The sequence below is a fragment of the Xiphias gladius genome, chromosome 16, assembly GCF_016859285.1.
Source record: "Xiphias gladius isolate SHS-SW01 ecotype Sanya breed wild chromosome 16, ASM1685928v1, whole genome shotgun sequence".
Classification (NCBI taxonomy): Eukaryota; Metazoa; Chordata; class Actinopteri; order Istiophoriformes; family Xiphiidae; genus Xiphias; species Xiphias gladius.
The window spans coordinates 14,600,421-14,620,862 of NC_053415.1; the positions used below are offsets into that span (position 1 = coordinate 14,600,421).

General features: G+C 37.3%; 1 protein-coding gene across 1 annotated transcript; it reads left to right on the forward strand.

Annotated features, from left to right (window-relative positions):
• Positions 1 to 4,552: 4,552 nt before the first annotated feature.
• hat1 (histone acetyltransferase 1) lies at positions 4,553 to 19,667 on the forward strand. The gene is made up of 11 exons (XM_040147592.1): positions 4,553 to 4,657; positions 6,420 to 6,491; positions 6,628 to 6,703; positions 8,419 to 8,539; positions 13,371 to 13,547; positions 13,637 to 13,758; positions 14,346 to 14,450; positions 14,835 to 14,941; positions 15,474 to 15,625; positions 16,592 to 16,708; positions 19,014 to 19,667. Exons 1-11 carry the CDS (start codon positions 4,651 to 4,653, stop codon positions 19,182 to 19,184), a joined length of 1,227 nt encoding a protein of 408 aa, XP_040003526.1. The 5' UTR covers positions 4,553 to 4,650; the 3' UTR covers positions 19,185 to 19,667.
• Positions 19,668 to 20,442: the final 775 nt, after the last annotated feature.

Here is a 20,442-nt window from a genome sequence, read left to right on the forward strand (position 1 = left end):
GGTAATGTATACAGCAACATATTCAGTAGCATGTACAGAAACATATACAGCAACATATACAGTAACATATACAGTAATATATACAGTAATATATCGAGCAACATTCACAGCAACATGTACAGTAACACATAGAGCAAAATATACAGTAACATATACATTAACATATACAGTAATGTAAACAGCAACATATACAGCAACATATACATTCAAGTATACAGCAACATGTACAGCAACATATACAGTAACATTTATAGCTACATATACGGTAATGTATACAGTAACATATTCAGTAGCATGTACAGAAACATATACAGTAACATATACAGTAATATATCGAGCAACATTCACAGCAACATGTACAGTAACACATAGAGCAAAATATACAGCAACATATACATTAACATATACAGTAATGTAAACAGCAACATATACAGCAACATATACATTAAAGTATACAGCAACATATACAGTAACATTTATAGCAACATGTACGGTAAAGTATACAGCAACATATACAGTTACATATACAGTAACAGTAACATATACAGTAATATATAGAGCAACATTCACAGCAACATGTACAGTAACATACAGAGCAAAATATACAGTAACATATACATTAACATATACAGTAATGTAAACAGCAACATATACAACAACATATACAGTAACCTGTACAGCAACATATACACTAACATTTATAGCAACATGTACAGCAACATATATAGCCAAATATACAGTAACAAACACAGCAACATGTACAGCAACATGTACAGCAACATATATGGCAACGTATACAGCAACCTATACAGCAACATGTACAGTAAACAGTAACATGTACAGTAACATATACAGCAACATATACAGTAACAGATACAGCAACATATACAGTAAACAGTAACATGTACAGTAACATATACAGTAACGTATACAGCAACATATACAGTAATGTATACAGCAACATATACAGCAACATGTACAGCTACATATACAGTAACCTGTAAAGCAATATGTACAGTAACATGTACAGCAACATGTACAGCAACATATACAGTAGCGTATACAGCAACATATACAGTAACATATATAGCAACGTATACAGCAACATGTACAGCAATATATACAGTAAAGTATACAGCAACATATACAGAAACGTATATAGTAACATGTACAGTAACTTATACAGTAAGATGTACAGCAACATGTCCAGTAACATGTACAGCAACATATACAGTAACGTTTACAGCAACGTATACAGTAACATGTAAAGTAACATATACAGCAACATATACAGCAAAATATACAGTAACGTATGCAGTAAAGTAGTAAAAAGTAACATACAGTATTTGTTCACTATATGGGACTGTAGTTTTCAAGTCTAGATTTAACAGTAAAAAGTGTTTTACTAAAAGAAAACTATGAATATTTAGCTTCAGAGAACAAATTTTGTAATGTGTAAGGCTGCAACTAATATTTCATTATTAATTAATGTCTTAGCATTTTTTTCAAAATATAAATGCATCGTTTCATCTATAAAATGTCAGAAAATTATCCTTGAAAATTTTCCCACAGTCCAGGTTGCTTTAAAAAAACTTTAAACTCTAAAAACCCAAAGATATTCAGTTTACAGTGACGAAAGAGAGAAAATTGACCATAGACACAATTTAATCATCTAACAAGTTACAGCAAAACCTCCAGGACTGAATCATATTTCATGAAGTAATTGTTGTAAGTAAAACTGTAATCTTCTTATTGCAGATACCAGATAAACGTAATGGAGTAAAAAGTATATTTTTGTTTCAGATGTAGTGTAGTAAAGGTATAGGTATAAAGTCTCACAAAGTAAAATACTTGTAAAATACTTAATTTGCACCTCAAAACGTGATCTTCACCTCAGCTGAGTGAATGTAGTGTGTTACTTTCCACTTCTCCCTACAAAGTTTGGTTGTTACTCAAGGACAGTATCAGTTTTAAAAGTGCTAAATATACTGACCATTTACAAGAATAGTAACTACCTAACCATTCTGAAAACACAAAGACACCAAAAATATTTAACCCTGCAACACTTACTGTACCTCACTAACCTACACATCCTGTGCTGACATGGAAGCTCTGGACTTGAAAGTGAGTCTTTTCTTTTCTGTTATGAATCCCTGCTCTCATTAATAATATAACATTCATCTGGTAGACACTTTTGTCCAAATCAACTTACAATTTTTCCCTACTCAAGTGAGCGGCAATTTAGGGTTCAGTGTCTTCCCTGTATTTCCAGAAAAAAAAAATAGTCTAAACAACTGTAGTCTGAAGTTCAGAGATCAAGCAGCATGTACTGCCTCCACGCAGACACAATTTGTTGCCTAAGGATTGTAAAGGTATGGTATTGTTCAGGAAAGGGATAATCTAGTGCTGACAGTGTAGTAGAGGTAAAATTACAGTGGCTTAAACATGACTGGGTAGGTCATTCATTGGTGCACCTGGAGGACAGAATAGGTGAGGCTGGGATGATAGCACAGCATTACCAGGGCTCAGAGGGATGTTCAGAATTGCACTTTCCCCCGGAGAGTCAATTTCTGTTTATTTTATTGAGATATTGCTGTGGTCTAACCTACCCACTTTATGAATGACAAGTTTCTTTTTTCTCACTAACTTGTCCAAATCAGGTGGAATTTTGTTATCCAAACTGTGTTGTTTATCTCCCATTTGTGTGACAGTAATCAGACGTATGAGTTCCCTTCAGAAGACTTTAATTTCACTCAATTGGTATTGATAAGAGGAAAGAAATTTTTAAAATAGGCATTTCAGTTAAACACAACAGATCACTACTTTGATTCAGAAAAAAATTACTTTCACTAAGAGTTGTGCTCTGCTGCATCGAGCAAACACAATACATTAACAAATGAAATTCAGGTTTATAATTCTGTATTTTAGGTGCCAAATGTAACTGTACCATAACCATACTTTTTTTTTTCCATTATCACAATACGTCCCAAGCCTTAAGAGCTATGTGCTGCCTAATTGTAATATAACAAGAATGATACTGCATTTTTGAGACTGATACTGTGATTGATATTTAAGAATTTAAAAAATCAGATAATGATACATAAGCCAATGTTTTTATATAACCACATAATATAAAAAAAAAACATTAAGATAAGAATCCATTAAATGTGATTATTAGAGAATTGTGACCAAGATATGCCCTGAGTGGGACATTTTATACAGTAGTTGAAAAATAAACCTGAAAGTGTTTTCAAAACTTGAATCAGGTTCTGAACGCAAAATCGGTTAGGTTCTAAAGCATAACAATAAAACTCTTTAATCATGCTTTAGTTGCCAGAAAAAAATGTCTATCACCTGGTCACCTATACCCTCATTTCCTCCCTTTAGCTCTACCACTGCTTTCAAATAAAGGAAAAAATGCTGAGAAAAAAAAAAATCTTTAATATCTTTTTTAATGATTATGTTGATTTTTTTAAAGAGTACATCTGGCATGACATTTCATTTAAAATGTATTAGCCAAGTATTTTTGTCTCTTACATAAAGTATAGCTTACATAGCTTTAACTTACCAACTATATTTACTCAATTTGTCTTAGCAATGACACTAAATGAATTTAGGTTTCCTTAATTCAATATCAAATTTAATAAATTTTAAGGATATTTAATACAAATGCTTTTAGCTTAGCCTTAGCTTTTGTAATTACCCAATATGTTCATTTTTTAAAATACATTTTTAGAGCATACCAAAGGGGGGCCATAATGTGACACGTTGTTGCTAAGCCGTGTACAGTTGGTGTTGGTCTGATGTATTTGTATAACTTGAAAATGATAGAAAAGCAAATATTTTTTTTACATTTTTTTTTTCCTTTGTCACAACCATATGAAATCTATTGAGTATCCAGAGATATCATAAAGTCTGTTTAATTAATTTTAAAATAGTGATATTACAGTGTGTATTTTAGAAAAACAAACAATCATTTTCATTATCAATACGTGACAGTTGTTTTCCTTAATAAGTGATTGATTGTATGGTGTATAAAATGTCAGAAAATAGTGAAAAAAGTAAGGGTCAATAGAGGCACAACAACAAGTTTTTTCCCCAGGGCGCCTGAGGAGGATAATCCAGCCATGTCTGATGGACAAAATATGTAATGAAGACACTGTTTCTAAATTACCTACATACAGGTAGTTTTTAGCATGTCTGTTAGAGTAAATGTTACTTATCGGCCAACATACAATGATATTTTTACTAACATTGGCCAATGTATTGGCCCAACCAATTGATCAGTTTAATGCTAGATCTAGAAGAAAAAACTTGGGGAAAAAAACTGGGCTCTGGGGAACCTGTGATCAGTATTTTCTTTCAGTTATATGACATTTTATTGATTATTAGTATGTAAGTATGTGTTTTTAAGTGTTTAACTCAGTTTCCTGTGTATTTGGTAATTCTTTGTCCTAAACCTTCTTTTGTATTTACATAACAGAGTTAATATGTTGTCACTGATCGTATTAACAGTCGTTTTGTTGAAATCTACAGTAGCCGTTAAAGAAAACTACATCCTGTTTCAACGGAAACATAAGGACCCGGAAGTTGTTGCGATTCCGCGGGTCTTTTGGGACAACACAGCTCAGCACAACACAGAGTGCAGAAATGGCGGGTGAGTGGCTAAACGCTTTCATGACTTATTTGTCCTGTTTTCGTTTTAATGCGTATTAACCGACAAATGGACGTTAGTCCTGCTTTAAGCCCGCTGGAGTTGTAAATCGGCTTGTGTTCTGCTGCAAACACAACTAGCTAAGCTAGCTATGTTTTTATTGCAAAAGCAGCAGTGGGGGCCTGCCTGCTAACGACAGTAGCATGCTATCAAGCAGTCATGACATGCAGTGTGTATGTGTGTGTATATGTGTGTGTATATGTGTGTGTCTATGTAGCGCTTGGATTTCAAGTTGAATGTGTGTTTTTAATGTATGGACGGATGCTGACGGATACTACACGACATTGTGTGAACTTACTATCCTAACAGCTGATGTTACCTCACCTGACAAAAACACCTCACCATGCCCTACATTTTGACCAAATTTGGTAGTCAATTGAATGACCTACTCAATTTTAAATATTCCCACTTGTAACATATCCGCACAGAGCAGCTTAAATTGACAGAACACAGGATCTATACTTTTGCTTCAGCTTTTAGAGGTCCTAGCAGAGTTGACATTCACCTCCTCAAGAAGACCTGAGCATCCACTATGTTACTCCATGGAGAGCACTACAAGTTGGGGTTCCAGGAGTTACAGAGTCCACAAGCAGTTTGTTTGATCAGCTTGGGCTGCTTGTGTTTCCTCCTGCATGTTTCTAATGACAGTAGAGCTGCAATGATTAGTAGATGAAAGAATCAGTCGATAACTTTGCCAACGAATGCCACAGTTGATTAATCATTTCTAGCATATTTACCACCAAAAACATTCAGTGGTTCAAGCCTCTCCAAGGATTTAATATTTTTCTTTGTTTTATATCATTGTAAACTGAATGTCTAATTTGGGACTGCTGGGAAAATAAAGTAGACTTTTTTTCAATATTTTCTGACATTTTATATACAAAATGATTAATCAAAGAAATAATCAGCAGATTCATCGATAATTATATTGCTCGTTAGTTGCAGCCCTATTTGACAGTAGAGGTTGTTGATAACAGCAGGCATGAGAGTATATTAATATTTCTTGCGAAGCCATTTCCAATGCTTTTTAATTCAGTTTGAATCTGCACTGTCATATTATTAATCTCTTCTACCATAGGCATTAATGGATTGACTGCAGAATGCTTGTCTTCAACAAGTGTCAACTGTGCCTTCAGCACTGTGTTTTGATTTATTTCAGAATCTAAACATAGCTATATTTCTTGATCATATTAATTTTAGGATGATGTCCAGCTAGCAAATGATTGCGTTGCCTTAAACTGCTGCTAACATTGAAGTAAACATTGGAAAGGAATAAGAGAGTCTGTACCACTGGTATTGTGGAGCAAGAAACAGATCAGTTACACTCTTGTGTAGGGCTGCAACGACTGTTTTCATTATCAATTAATCTCCCGATTTATTTTTATTTTTTTCACAAGTAATTGTTTTGTCTATAAAATGCCAGAAAATAGTTAATAATGATGATGACATAATTTGCCTTGTTTTGTCTGACTAACAGCCCTAAATCCAGATATGTTCAGTTCATCGTGTATGAAAAAGAAAAGCATCAAACCCCAACTTTTAAGAAGCTAGCACTCAATTATCAGAATAGCTACGGGTAAATTTTCTGTTCATTGACTAATCGATTAATCGACTAGTCATTATAGCTTTACTCTCAAGATGAAATGGGGAAGAAGAAAATTGATCTTTAGAAACAACTAATGATAAAAAATGTATGTTCCCTCAGGAGTAAATTCAATGGAGAAAAAACTGGCTGAATACAAGTGTGACACCAATGAAGCTATATGCTTGAAGCTTGGTATGTTCATTTATTTATTTATTTCCTTCCTTCATGTTATGTGTGTTGTAAATGAATAGGGTAATTATAGATATATGCACAATGACAGCACTTTGTTTGCTGTAATTAAATGAACCGCATCTTCTTTTCCTCTCAGTTCGCTTTCCAGAGGATGTTGATGATGATGGCACTACATTTCACCCCGAGTATAGCCACCAAATTTTTGGAGATGAGTGAGTATTTTTTTGTCATCATTACTTGTTATAATGATACTGAAACTATCACATACCCCTGTGCACAAACAAAAGGAACTTACTCACATAGCGTGCATCTTCTTCAGCAGTGCTACCTCGGTTTACATTCATACAAATATTATATTCACACCTGTGAGCTGCCAGGTATGACCAGAATAACTATGGACCTTTTATCAGATACGCAGAAGCAATGTTAGCTAATGTGCTTTGCTCGAGGCCACGATGGTAGTTTTTGAATATATTCAAATTCGTCTGAAAAGATACCTTTGGCACTGTTCACACTTAAAATTAAAATGTGTCTAGGATAGGGGTGTGATGTCACAGTCGGGCTAGCTGTTTCCTTCTGTTTGCAGTCTTTATGCTTAGCTAGGCTAACCATTTTCTAACTTCACCTCTGTATTTAATGCTCAGAAATTAGTTTAATGTGATTTTTCTCATCTCTCTCTTAGAAAGAAAGTCAAGTGAATAAGCATATTTATATGGGCTCTAATTAGGGTCTAAATAAGATTTTAGGCTTGTAATTTGTTTACAAATAATTCCAAAGTCTGTAATTTTGAATCAACCTTTGGTAACCTGTAAATTAAATCTGTAAGAGAAATTTTGTGCATGTGTAGAAAAGATTTTTGTGGGCTCATCTGCGACCTATGTGAAAATCTAGTAAACCTTTCAGGCACCTCAACCATTTGCCCTCTGATTGGACAGTTTTATTCTGCTTTGTGATTGGGTTGTCATTGTGCAATCAGATTCAGATGTAAAAGACATGGTCAAAATGTGTACTCTTGTAATTTCAATGTCACACGGTGTGTGGAACTTCTGCTTTGTATCTGTACAAACAGTTTCAAAAAAGCACTTCTTTTTTCAGTGTCTTTGTGTAACCTCATCACTGATATCATTAGTTAACAGATTTTATTCTCTCTCTATCTATCTACAAATAGAAATCCTTTCTACAAATACATGTCTTTTCTACACATGCACAAACTTGAATTTTGCATTCAGATTAATTGATAATTATTTGTTAACATCACTTTAAAAGCCCAAAATCTTATTGAGGGGCCCATAGCATGTGAACATGAAGAGTAACCTGTCTTGCATGTTGTTTTAGCCTCACAAAAAGCTGCAAAGAGTCACTTTATTGTCCTAATGTGGTACAAGAGAGGCATTGCTATTGATCCTGACCAAAACTAAATTGTTACCAGTGACACCTGTGTCTGTGTGTAGGCTTACAGCAGTGTGTCGTTATACTCTAAATTGCATTTCCAAATTAGTCAAAACTAGGATTGGTTATTTTTGCACTTACTGCAATCAGCTCAAAGGGAACTCAGTAATTGAGGCATTAATTATTTCAGCAAGCGTAATTGCTAGTAAAGCTCAATCAAAGTTGCATAATGATGAAATCTATTTTGCTATGAACCGCCAGTGATGTGGTGGTGAAAGAAACAATGCAACACAGTGAAATACATGGCCAGACCTACAGTAAACATTTACAATTCACTCCAGGTGTATATTTAATACATTTCATTGAATAAGAATAATCAGATGTTTGGTTTTGGGCTCCTGATATGAAATCATCCTAGACCGCACATTACATAAAACAGCTATTTTATTATTTTCTCTTTGCAAGTCACTGTCCTTGTTTAAGAAAACAAATGTAACTTTATAGGTATTTTTAATAATTTCAATCACTTTGTCTGCAGTGAGGTCGCTTTTGGATACAAGGGTCTGCAGATACAGCTGTTCTACACCGCTGGAAACCTGAGCACTCTCTTCAAAGTGAAATATACCTCAAAAGTTACCGAAACATTTGATTGTGTGGAGGTAGGACACGCATTTCTTTATTCTTATAATTTAGAAGCTGTAGGGCCTTTCAATGTGACTGTTAGTTTTGTGGCGAGATCACTGCTTTCTATTCTTGTTAGCCATTTTGTAGTGTTATTGTGATAATGATTGGTAACTATGTTGTGCTGATTGTTTATCATCAGAGTCTACCAGTTGAGAAAATATAAAAAATGTGTTAAACATGCACAAACATCAGGTTGTAATGAAAATAACCTTCCTCCTGCTGATATGTTTTTTCCAAAAGTTGCTCCATTATGCTTTTTAAAGAGGGAGTATTATGGAAAACAACAATTGTCTAGTCTTAAGGTGGGATTTGAAGTTAGTGATGTATTTTAAATGATGTTGAATCATGAAACTGGTACCAAATGAAGCCTCAATTATATTCCCTTGCAGACACGCATACAGACAACTGCAGACATCATGGACGCATAGTTGTTCTTATCATACTACTTTCTAGTCCATGCGCAGTTGGTGCTCTTGTAGCGTAGTGTAAAGTCCATGCTATGACACCAAATTGGAGGGTACACGGACATGTGCACAGAGCCTCACATACACCCTCTGACGACAAAATTGACATCACTTGGGCCCTAGGGGACCCTCGCGCACTCACGGATGTGGAAAGTATAATACTAGCCTGAGACTTTTCATCAACTTTTTGAGATGATGATTTTGCTACTTAAAACAAGCCATTCATGATCGCTTCTCTGTGTGATGTCACAAATGGGAAACTAATGACTTTTTAATTAGAGCCAAAATGATCGACTGATGAACAAAGTCCAGTATCTAGCAGCTAAAGAAGATATTTTATTCAGGAGTTGGCTGAGCAGACTAAATTTTAACAGTGGGTGAATGCTGGACTGTCATTCATCTGGCGGCTGATAACGAGAATCCAGTTGGGTACTGATGTTGCTCTGGGTCTGCTGCATGTAAAAAGGCTCTTGATTGCTACAAGCATATCTGAATATGAGGAAGAACAATCAGGGGAAGGATACATGACAAATTTCAGAGTACCATTAGATCAATAATTAAAGACTAATTGAAAAAACATGGGGCAGCAGTAGTCTGTCTCGAGCATGCTGTCTGTTTGAGGAGGACATTGGTGATGGAGGCTATCATGAGGTCTTGGACACTTTGAAGGGGCTACAGGGTTCCATGACTGAGAGACACTGCATTAGACAGTTGTTGGCTGAGTGCTTCAAAGTGGAAGATGGTTCTATAGTCTGACAGCATCAGCAGAAACGCACCAACCCCAATGTAAAGACTAGTGGTGGCAGCCTCATGCTGTGGAGATGTTTCTCTGCTACAGGCTCTGGAAGGTTTATTAAAGTGGAGGCTAAAATGAAAGCAGTGTATTACAAAGAAATCCTGGTAGAAAGCCTGTTCTAAGAGAAATGCATGTTTGGGAGAAGATTTCACACTCAATTACCAGTTTATTAGGTACACCTAGCTAGAACTAATGCAGTCTAATACAATAACCCTGCAATAAATCCTACCCTTATGAAGGTTACAATGTTGAGGTTTTGTTGAAACTGTTTTACACAGATGTTGACGGTGTGATCAGTTTGGAGGCTGTATTGCATTATGAGGAGGGGTGGTATTAATATTTGATCCACCCCTATTATATCATTGAGAGTAGAATAAATATTAGAATATCAATATAAAGATTTGTTTTTACCTTGCAATTAAAGAGACTTCTCACTGTCAAACTAGCCTTCTTACCTCCACTGTGATTCAGTATTGTAAATTTGTATATATGATAGGTAATCTGAAGGAAACAAAAAAGACATTTGATGTATTTTGAGTGTAGTTGAGAAAATGTTAGTATTCGATACCTGGTGTGACATATATTTTTTGTTTTTGGAAAACTAACAGCATGTGATGGCAAAATTGAAAATTGCAAGGATTTCATGTTATTTGTCAAACATGTTGAAAATCTGTAACAATACATCAAAATACGGCAAAACAGAATTGCTTATTAATCTTAAGTTTAGTAGATCAAACTGTAACTTGTATAGACAAACCGTAGGCAGCTTTACTGAGTGGCTGCCTCTATAATCGTTGGCAGAAGGACTGTGCGATTAATAATTTTTTAAGGGGAGTAGATAGACCTAGGGTACTCTTTTGTGTTTGGTGTGTGGCAGTTTCTTGTTTGTTCACTTACTGAAGTAACTCAGAGCCTCGATTGTTGGGGACATTATTCCTGTAAGAAATCTCCTGTTTTGTTAGACTAAATCTCATCCCACCATGGTCCCCTGTGTCAGTACACTAATCCTACTCCTCCCTGTTGGAAGAGAAGGGTTTTAAGCGGTTTTGTACATGGGGTCTAACATGAGACATTGATTTTCAGAGGTTTGTGTGATTGAATCAGCAGGAGGAGTAATGTGACACAGTTGGATACCTTGTACATACATTTCCAGGAGGGAATTGTTGTTCAAGGCATCAACAATCAAAATCTTTGGGGTTGAATATCTGTAAACTGATTTTCAATGGGTTTGGATTCCTTTTTTTTTGTATATATGTATGTAATGGTTAATTTATTAATTAATTGGTCAGATAATGACTTGACAGTTAGTTTCAGTGTTCCTCTGAGAGTAGCACGGCTTAGTACGTACAACTTTCTGCCTTTTTGTAATTGCTATACCTAAGAATTTACATATCAACAGCCAGTATTTGGACACAAAGGGACAGTAAAGCGAAATACTTGTCCTGGTTTCTCCTTCTCTGAGACTTCACAAAAGGCCACTGGCAGCTTTGAATATTTGCTGAAGTTGTCGCTGCAGCAAATGTGCAGAATGAGACCAAGAATTAGCCAGGGCCCCTATTGAGCTCAGATGATTCGACTCTGGGAGACAGCAGGGGGCCCCATACTGGACCGTCTGTGCTTCAACTGGTGGTATTGGGAGCAGTGATGTAACCTATAAACCCAACAGAATTTGGTGTTTCTGCGGATGCACGCAAATTATAATTAACCCCATGTAACAGTGATGGCACCTTCGGATATGGGGTGCCATCACTTTCACCTCTGCCAACTCTCAAAAAAAAAAAAAAAAAACCAACCATTACAACCAACTCACAACGTAAAGAGAGCCATTAAACTTTTAGGGAACATAGTTTGAAGCTGATATTCAAACTGAAACGTGATGGCTGGCTTACTGTCTCTGTGTGCCACTACTCAGTGTTCAGTGTTGACCCCTGAGTGTTCACCTTGTTAAGGGTTTGAGTGCAGCTGGTGTAGAGATAGAGAGCGAGGGGAGCAGCAGAGTTCAGGCTGCATCTGAAGAGTGTTTGTCTCTAAGTGCATGTGGACGGTCAGGGTGCGGTGCAGCTGGTGAGAGAAGAGAGCAAGAGATGAGGGGAGGCAGAGATGGAGTTTATGCAGCTGCCATGTTGATACAAGACTCTCATCAAAAATCACCTTCTGTCCTTTAAGTCAGCCAAAAACATATACCATTGGACTTCTCATGGAAATAGCTGATATTGGTGCCAGCCCCTTTGAGCTCATGGCTGCAAACTGGAGGATATGGCTGATGCTTGTAGTGGTTATATATGGGTGTATAAACATCCTTTAACATTAAAATTTAAAATTAATACTTTACAAAAAATTATAAACAGAAAAATGACTCTGAATCTTGAATGTAGTATGGTCTTTGGAGTAGATTAAAGAGATGAAACAAAACCAACACTACAAATTAGATAGTTTGTACTCCCTTTGTGCTTATTGTTAGAAATCAAAGACATTAACAAAATGTTCTTAAGGTAGATTGTTAAGTTATATTCATGCCAAACTAAGGCATCTATTCTGGGAGGCTGTGCAATTTAGTGTCTAGTATGTAGGAGAGTACCTAGGACAAAGGGACTTGTTTGTCCATGGCCTTTTAAGTATGCTCCTTGTTCCTTAGAAATGTGGCTGAACAATTACAATGCTTAAGAGGCATTCAGCTGCAGGTGCATTACTTCCAGTTAGATATTAGCTGATGTCTGAAAGGGGGGGAATTAGCAGTATGTTGTATTAGCCTTTTGTAGTGCATTTTGCTCAGACCTTCTTCATTTCCCAGTTTTCAATGCTGAACAGCAAGGGTCTCTGTGCCGAAATAATGCCCATCACACATGTAAATGGTGTGAAAGGGCTGCTTAGCAAAGTGTTCTCATGTCAATCCTTGTGGAAATGGATACAATGCAAACATTACAGCTGAACTAACCACACGTTGCACTGAGTAAAAAGTCCAAGGGTAGGGCCCCTTTGTCTCTGAGGCTCTTTGAAAACGCAGGGGCAAATTCATTTGATTGGGTTCACTTGGCAGGATTAGAGGAGAGGCCTCTATTATGGATGCCCAAAGGTTTGTTAAGTTGAGATCAATTCATAAGATTTTATTTCCCAGTGAGAAAAAGAAATGCGTGTATTGTGGCAACTTCATCTCACATTCATGGCTTAACATAAGTAGTAAATGTACTGATTTAAGTGGTCTTCACCGGGGAGGGGGGAGGGTGCTGCCGTGGTATCTGCTCAGCTGACAGTTTTAATTGCCTAATGGTTTTCTTTTCATTGGCACAAAACATGTATGGTTCCAGTTTTATTTTACAGGTTTTTTTGCACTTTTTTTTGCAGACTTTCCTTATTTAAAAACAGTCATTTCTATGAACGTGATATCTGTGTGTACAACACAAAGCATATTTAAAAATTTAAATTTGTTTGATAATAGATCACTTGTCATATTTATGGAAATATGTTTTACAAACATATAATAGATTGTCCTTTATCAGCATGATCTCTTTGTTGCATTGCTAAATTAATTCACTTTGTGTGATCCAGCCTGATGATGTTGAAGGGAAGATCCGGGAAATCGTTCCTGCTGGGTTCACCTGCAACACTGACGACTTCATCTCACTGCTGGAGAAGGAGGCCAATTTCAAGCCCTTCGGCACCCTGCTTCACACGTACACAGTCCACAGCGAGGAGGCAGGAGAACTCACATACCAGATTCACAAGGTACAAACATCACTTATTGCCTGGCCTATGCAGGACGAGATTTAATTCTAAACCATCTCAAGTATTTGTTTGTGCCATATTCACCCCAGGCTGATATTACCTGCCCGGGATTCCAAGAGTACCACGAGCGCCTGCAGACCTTCCTCATGTGGTTCATAGAGACTGCCAGTTTCATTGATGCAGACGACGATCGTTGGGACTTCTTTCTTGTGTGAGTGCCCTCCTTAATTGACATCAAACCCCCCATCCACCACCACCCCTCTTGCACCCACCCCTATGCTAAAGCCTTTATTGTGTCATTGAAAAACAAAGCCCCCCTTTGAGGCGCTTGTGACCAATTACCAGGCCAGTTTGATTATATTTCCTCCGTAGGAGAATTGTTGATCAGGCAAGAGCTTCCTTTGTGCCAAAAGCCCTTTTCAGATTTTTCAGGGGCAAGAGCTGAATTGAATACTGTTGTCTTTTGAAACACTGAACAATGTCTTAACAGTAAAAAGAGCCTCTGCCAGTGTTTTCTTTACCCTGGCACCTATTAATACTGACAATGGGGAAAATGGACTGAAGTGATTTTGAGGAGCTCAGTCCCTCCTCCAACCCCTTCTTTTCCTCTAAGTTGCAGTACTCCAATTAAGTGCATAATGTATTCAGGTTGTAGCAGGTGTACCAATCGGGGCCTGGCTGCTCTAACATGCTGACGTCGGGGGGTGAGGGGTGTGCATGAGAACAGAGAGGCTAAAATGGTCACTGGATGGGAGTGTGCCTGTAATTGACCTGTTTGCCTTTGTGTTTTATCTGCAGATTTGAAAAGTACAATAAAGATGGGGAGACTCTCTACGCAACTGCTGGCTACATGACAGTTTATAATTACTACGTGTACCCAGACAAAACCCGACCACGTGTAAGGTAATTGCTAGGGCAGCACGTGCCTTCCCATTCTTTTGTATGAAAAAGGAGTGGAAAATTATACATTTCTTTATCCTCTTCCCAAAGAGCCCAAATTACTGGCTTATATAGCCAACCATTCAACCAGATTTTGTTTCATTACCATACCAGGGTGATTTGTATCTGAAAACAACTTTATAGATAAGCTTTTGATGTGATTTGATTTGTTGCATTGATGGATCATTATAACAATCTATTATTTCCTGCTTTCAATCAAAGACTTTCTGTTCCTGCTCAGAATAACTACTCAGATGCCTCACAAATTTGTTTTGTGAGTCCTTTTGAGCAAACCTGTTTCCTCATTGGTTTGATGTTTGCATCTCTTTCTGCCCTTTAACTAAACAGCCAAATGTTGATCCTGCCTCCGTTCCAAGGAGAAGGTCACGGAGCTCAGCTTCTGGAAGCGGTGCACAGATTTTATTGCAGCCTGCCCAAAGTGCAAGACATCACAGGTGAGCGTCTGTTTATTTATTTATTTATTTTTAAAATGCCATTTACTGTGGTGGAGAAGGCGTGGATAAAAACATTTAATCCAAGATCGTCGTGTCACCCACGAACAGTTTAAATGATTTATCTCTGCGGTTGGTGGACCCAGGGGTTGAGTTAATTTGGAGGGCTGGCATGTATACCAGAATGTGCTGAGGCTCAATTGAAACTAGTTGGATTGAAATAGTTGCTTTGCATAGAGACAGAGGATGAATACTAAGGAGGCATCCCAGTTCTTTTCCTTTCAGAGAGGAATCCTTTGAAAAAAAGGACTTTAAAATCTAGCAGCTGAATAGGCAGAACGTTAATGGTTCGTCTGTCCGTAATATTTCTTCACTGATGTTTATAGGAAACTTCTCGAAAAAGTTTTTAAAAGATTTGAAATATGTTTGTATTTGTAGGCATAAAAATCCTTTCCCTGCCAACACATACACACATGTATACACACTGACCACAACAACAATCTAATTTTAATTGTATTATGGTGTTTGTTTCCAGCTGAAGACCCTTCTGAGAACTACGTGAAGCTCAGAGACTACGTGCTCGTCAAACTTTGTCAAGGCCTGCCATCCTTCGCTGCTGACAAGCTGCACCTCGGCTTCTCAACTGACATGATCAAAGAGGCCCAAGACAAGTTGAAAATCAACAAGGTGCTGCATGAGGCTGCAACTGATGATTATTTTTATCAATTGAGATGTTTTTGATAAATAGTTGAGACTATAAAATGGGAGGAAATAGGGGGAAAAGCCTGTCAATCTTTCCAGAGCTCAAGGTGCCATCTTAATGTTGCTTGTTCTGTTCAACCAACATTCCAAAACCCCCAGATATTTATGGTACAATGATATATTACAGAGAAAAGCAGCAAATCCTCACATAGAAGTTAATGTCAGAAAATTTTCAGCGTTTGGATTGATAAATGAATTAAATGGTCAATCAATTATTAAAATTGTTGTCGATTGAGTAGCAGTTTGAACATCAAGACCCTAACTTTAATGCTTCAGAGTATGGATGTGCGTAAAGCTAGCTGACCATAAGGGTTACATAAGGTTATTTACGAGGTCTGTAGCAGGTAGCGTAAGTCACAGTGTCACTCACTGTACCATATAATGCAGCCTTTTGAGCCTAGGAAAGGGCAGTCTTGATCACAGTATTGCATAACTACAATATCATCCAAATCTAATGACTACTTATTTTAAAACAGCTTAGTTTTTCCTCTCTTGCATCCCAGTTTACTTTTACACTGAGATTAATTCAGCCCTTTTCTCCTCATTTGGTGAAATAAGAACTTTCAGTATTCCCATGTAGCAACACAGTTTGCTGCTTTACCCTAAATACTGTTTGATTCTATGATGGTTCATTTAGCTGGTTATCATAGCGTGGAATCTGTGACGTAAATGGACAAAGTGGTGGCTTTTGCTGAGAAAATTTTGCTCTTCTTGGAACAGATCCATAGAGGCCTGATTTATCATACGCCCCAATAGTTTATAACTTATTGTAGCCATTGTGCTGGGAAGTGTGCTACATTCCTGTGGAGGCATACTGGCATACATTTAAAATAATTACATGAAAAATCATTTTAATTATACAGGGAGGGGGGTTGTTTCCTTTTTCTACAGAAACACGCGAGGCGAGTGTACGAAATCCTGCGTCTGAGAGCAACAGACATGAGTGATGAAGAAAAAGCAAGAGAGTACCGTTTGGAGGTGAAGAAGAGGCTATTTGGACCATACAGGGTGAGGTTTTAATCATCACAGCTTCAAAGCAGTGTACTTTGCATATCGGTGTGAAGAGGGTCAAAAAGTGCGAGCAGATAGAGATTCGAAGTGAGAGATTTCCTCATGTATTCAAATAAATGTGAATGTCAACTTGTCTGTGTTGGTGTCAAACAAAAATCCAGTGTGCAGTCTTCCAACTTTTGTTAGCATAACATTACAGCTATTCAGTGTAGGAAGCAAACGCTTGATTGGCTTACAGCTCCGTATTGTCACTGTTTATTATGTTACCGCTTTTAAAACAGCATAAAAATTGATCTTTATTCCTGTGAAAATTGATAGATTATTAGTGTCATATTGTTACAGCTACAATAGGGCGTACCAGGCATCTGTGGTTTTGCTGCTGTTGGAGGTTTTTTCTATTCAGGCACTTGTCATTAGTCAAGATTTACATTTCTTTGGGAGAAATCATTTTCATGAAAGTGTGTTTGAAGCACTTTGTCAAAAAGCCGCTACTATTCAGAGTTCTGTAGCTGTACTGTTGTAGCACTTTTTGAACTTCGGGAAAACAGTGCAAATTTATCAAATCGCTTTTTTTGTTATTTTCTCATGTCTTACTGGGCAAGTTTTCTTCGAGTTTCAGAGATATAGTGTAACAGACTTGAGACTCGCAAACAGAATATCATAAGCTCCTTTGATTCTGTTTCACCAGCCTTGACAGTAGTGGGAAATACTACCTAGATCTGTGTGCATCAGCATAACACCCTACATCCTGTTTGATTGTGACGTTTTATATTTGAGCTGCTTGCTGAGACTTTGCATACCAGCCATTAGAGAATTTGCTGTCAGCAGGGTAACCGCATGTCTCAAAAAAGGCAGAATCTGACATGGAAAAGACCTATGTGGTGAAGAGGGAAGTAGGAATTCCTTAGGAGAGTGGCGAGGAAAGATCTGGTGGCCAGATGCAGAGCATTTTTCCTTCCCTGAGGAGATTTAGCGTGTAGTTAGTTGAATGGCAGAGGCTGCTGCTCTGAATGTGAGGGAGATTATACATTTCTGCTCTTTTCCCCCAATTCCCCACTGACTATGTATGCATGCATATGCATGCAAGCAGCAGATTGCACTGGGCTAAGTGAATGTTTTTGTCTGTCCATGTCCAGAACCTTTCAGCAATCTGATTTCGCTAAAAATATTTATACCACTGTCTACTAAGGCATATTTTATAAAGGGTATATAAACTGTAGTTCTTTCATTCATTCATTATTTTATTGTTAATAAAAAAGTTATGAATGCTTCAAAGATCAGTCATAAGCCATTCGTAACATTTGCCAGGTACATGGCCTGGTGTTTATCCTCATCTTGCATAACATAATTGGTTTTTTTAATTCACTCTTTAATTCATCATGCAGAAAGACCCCTTAATCGACATCTCAACCACTTAGAGAGCTACACCGCATGTGGACAAAAAATTTTTTATTAAAGGCTGGTGAAATTCTATATTTCTCTTATTGAAAGTGAATCCCATAAGACCAAAACCAACAATTAATTGATCCCATTAACAAATATTGGATATGTAGCCAAAGCCTGATATACACTAGCCATAGACCTTCATTGTCCAAAAACAATTTAAAAATACATGAATGACTCACAACATTGCACTGACTGTCCTATTCCTTCATTACAATGAACATGGGCACTATAGTCTATTTTGAGCCAATCCCACATACACCATTCTTCTCCACAGAAGAGCACTGAATTTGTATTAATCCGCAGCTGAAAATAGTCCCCACCAAGTGCACTATTTACTCCCGTTTGAGTATCGTTAGCTAAAAACCAAAGTGCCCAGCTGAGTGTAGTGATAAATCTGGTTGTCCCAAGACATAGTGTTCGCACTTTTAATGCAGTTTTAACAAGTTTTATGTAGTGTAAAGTACATAGGGTGCATTAAAACTGGTAATCGGTCCTGCTAGATTACGAGTAAATTCAAATATTGTTTTCACATGCAGGTGGTGAAACAATCTGGTCGAATAAAATGCAAAAGCAGAATAAGACACAAAATCCATTAGGAACGATGATTATGATTATCATCATAAGCGCTATGATTATGGTACCTTACACATAGAACTCTCTTCTGACATTTTATCAATATCTCTCCAATAAGCTTATAAACTTTTTTTATTGTATTCCTTATCAGAAAGTGGAACCTAAATGGAAAAAGGCAAAAATGTCTCATCACATATTGTTAATTGGCAGGTTAAATGCTGCTGTAGGAAATAACAAGACTGTTTTAACAACCTCATTGATGTGTGCTGTTTATGTTGTGCAGAAGAATCAGAGGGAGCTGGCGAAGATGAGGAAGTGCCTGCGGCCGGAGGAGCTGGTGTCCCATATGAGCCAGATGGACACTCAGACACAGCACGAGGAGCTGGAGAAGAGTTATCAGGTTGTTGTGGAAGACTACAGGAGAATCATTGAGAGGCTCGCGACACAGGCCTGATCCGACTGTCAGGTACTGCTGGCCTGGAGCCCAGCCTCTTAATATACAGGCGGTCTGCCCTGTCTGTACAAAGCTCACATCATCACAGACTTTAGCTGCAACCAAGAGGAAACTCTCCCTTCTGTGACAAAATCACTGTTTTAATTGAAGAGTGTTACAAATGTACAGTAACTGGTGTAGCAGTGATAGGTTGCAAAGGAAAATGCCTGTTTGTTTCCCGGCTGATGTTGATACAGTAGAGGAGGAGAACAGTGCAGCTGGAGGATGAGACTTCCTGTTTGTCTCACGTGTTTAATCACATTGTGTGCGATTAAATGATGTGTAATATTTCACAGGTGATAGGAGGTTCACTACCCTGCAGAGAAACCCTGCTTCTTCTCCATCATAGACATTTTTTTAAAAATCTTTTGTCAAAACAGTTCCCAATGTGTTTTGAAGCACTTCATACTGAAAATTAAAAAATGGTTTTGTATATTGCTCAAATGGTGTGAGTCTTATTGCAGAGAGGAAAATAAATATGAGCAATTCAGTATGTTTTTGTCATTTAGGTTTTTGTTCATTTTAACATTTTGAGATTGTACATTTTAAGCATATTTAATTGGACACAATACTCTATCATAATAATTCAGACATTTTAAAAATAGAAAAAAAGGAGACACGCCAACAAAGAACAGGAAAAAGTCATCAATAAACAACAATGGCAGTCATGGTAGTGAATGGGGAGGTTGTACATAAGTGCAGCTAAATGCTCAAATAAACCCTTCTAACTTCCTCAGTGATATTGCTGCTATGTTGACTTTTTAGGTATGTACCTGCTTTCGGCAGATGTAATTTTTAGCATATTATGCGGTGTTTTTTTTTGCTAATTAGCACAAAGCTGAGGCTGTCATATACCAAAGTATTGAATATGAATATTGAAGAGTCTTGGAAATTTTGACCTGTTGATGGCACTAGATGCAAGGTAAGGAGTTCACAGTTTTGGCAGTTCATCCTCTGGGAACCATGAGTTTCTGTACCAAAGGACACCCAACAGTTGTTGAACTATTTAAATAAAAAAAACAAAAATGTCACACTCACGGTGGCGCTAGAGGAGAAGTCAGGGGAGTGCCAACATCAAGAGGATTCATCCTCTAGGGACCATGAATGTGTCTACAAAATTTCACAACAATCCATCAGTTGTTGAGGTATTTCTGTCTGGACTAAGGTGGTGGTGACTGACAGAGAGCCATGTTGCTACCATGTCTTAAAATGATCCAAA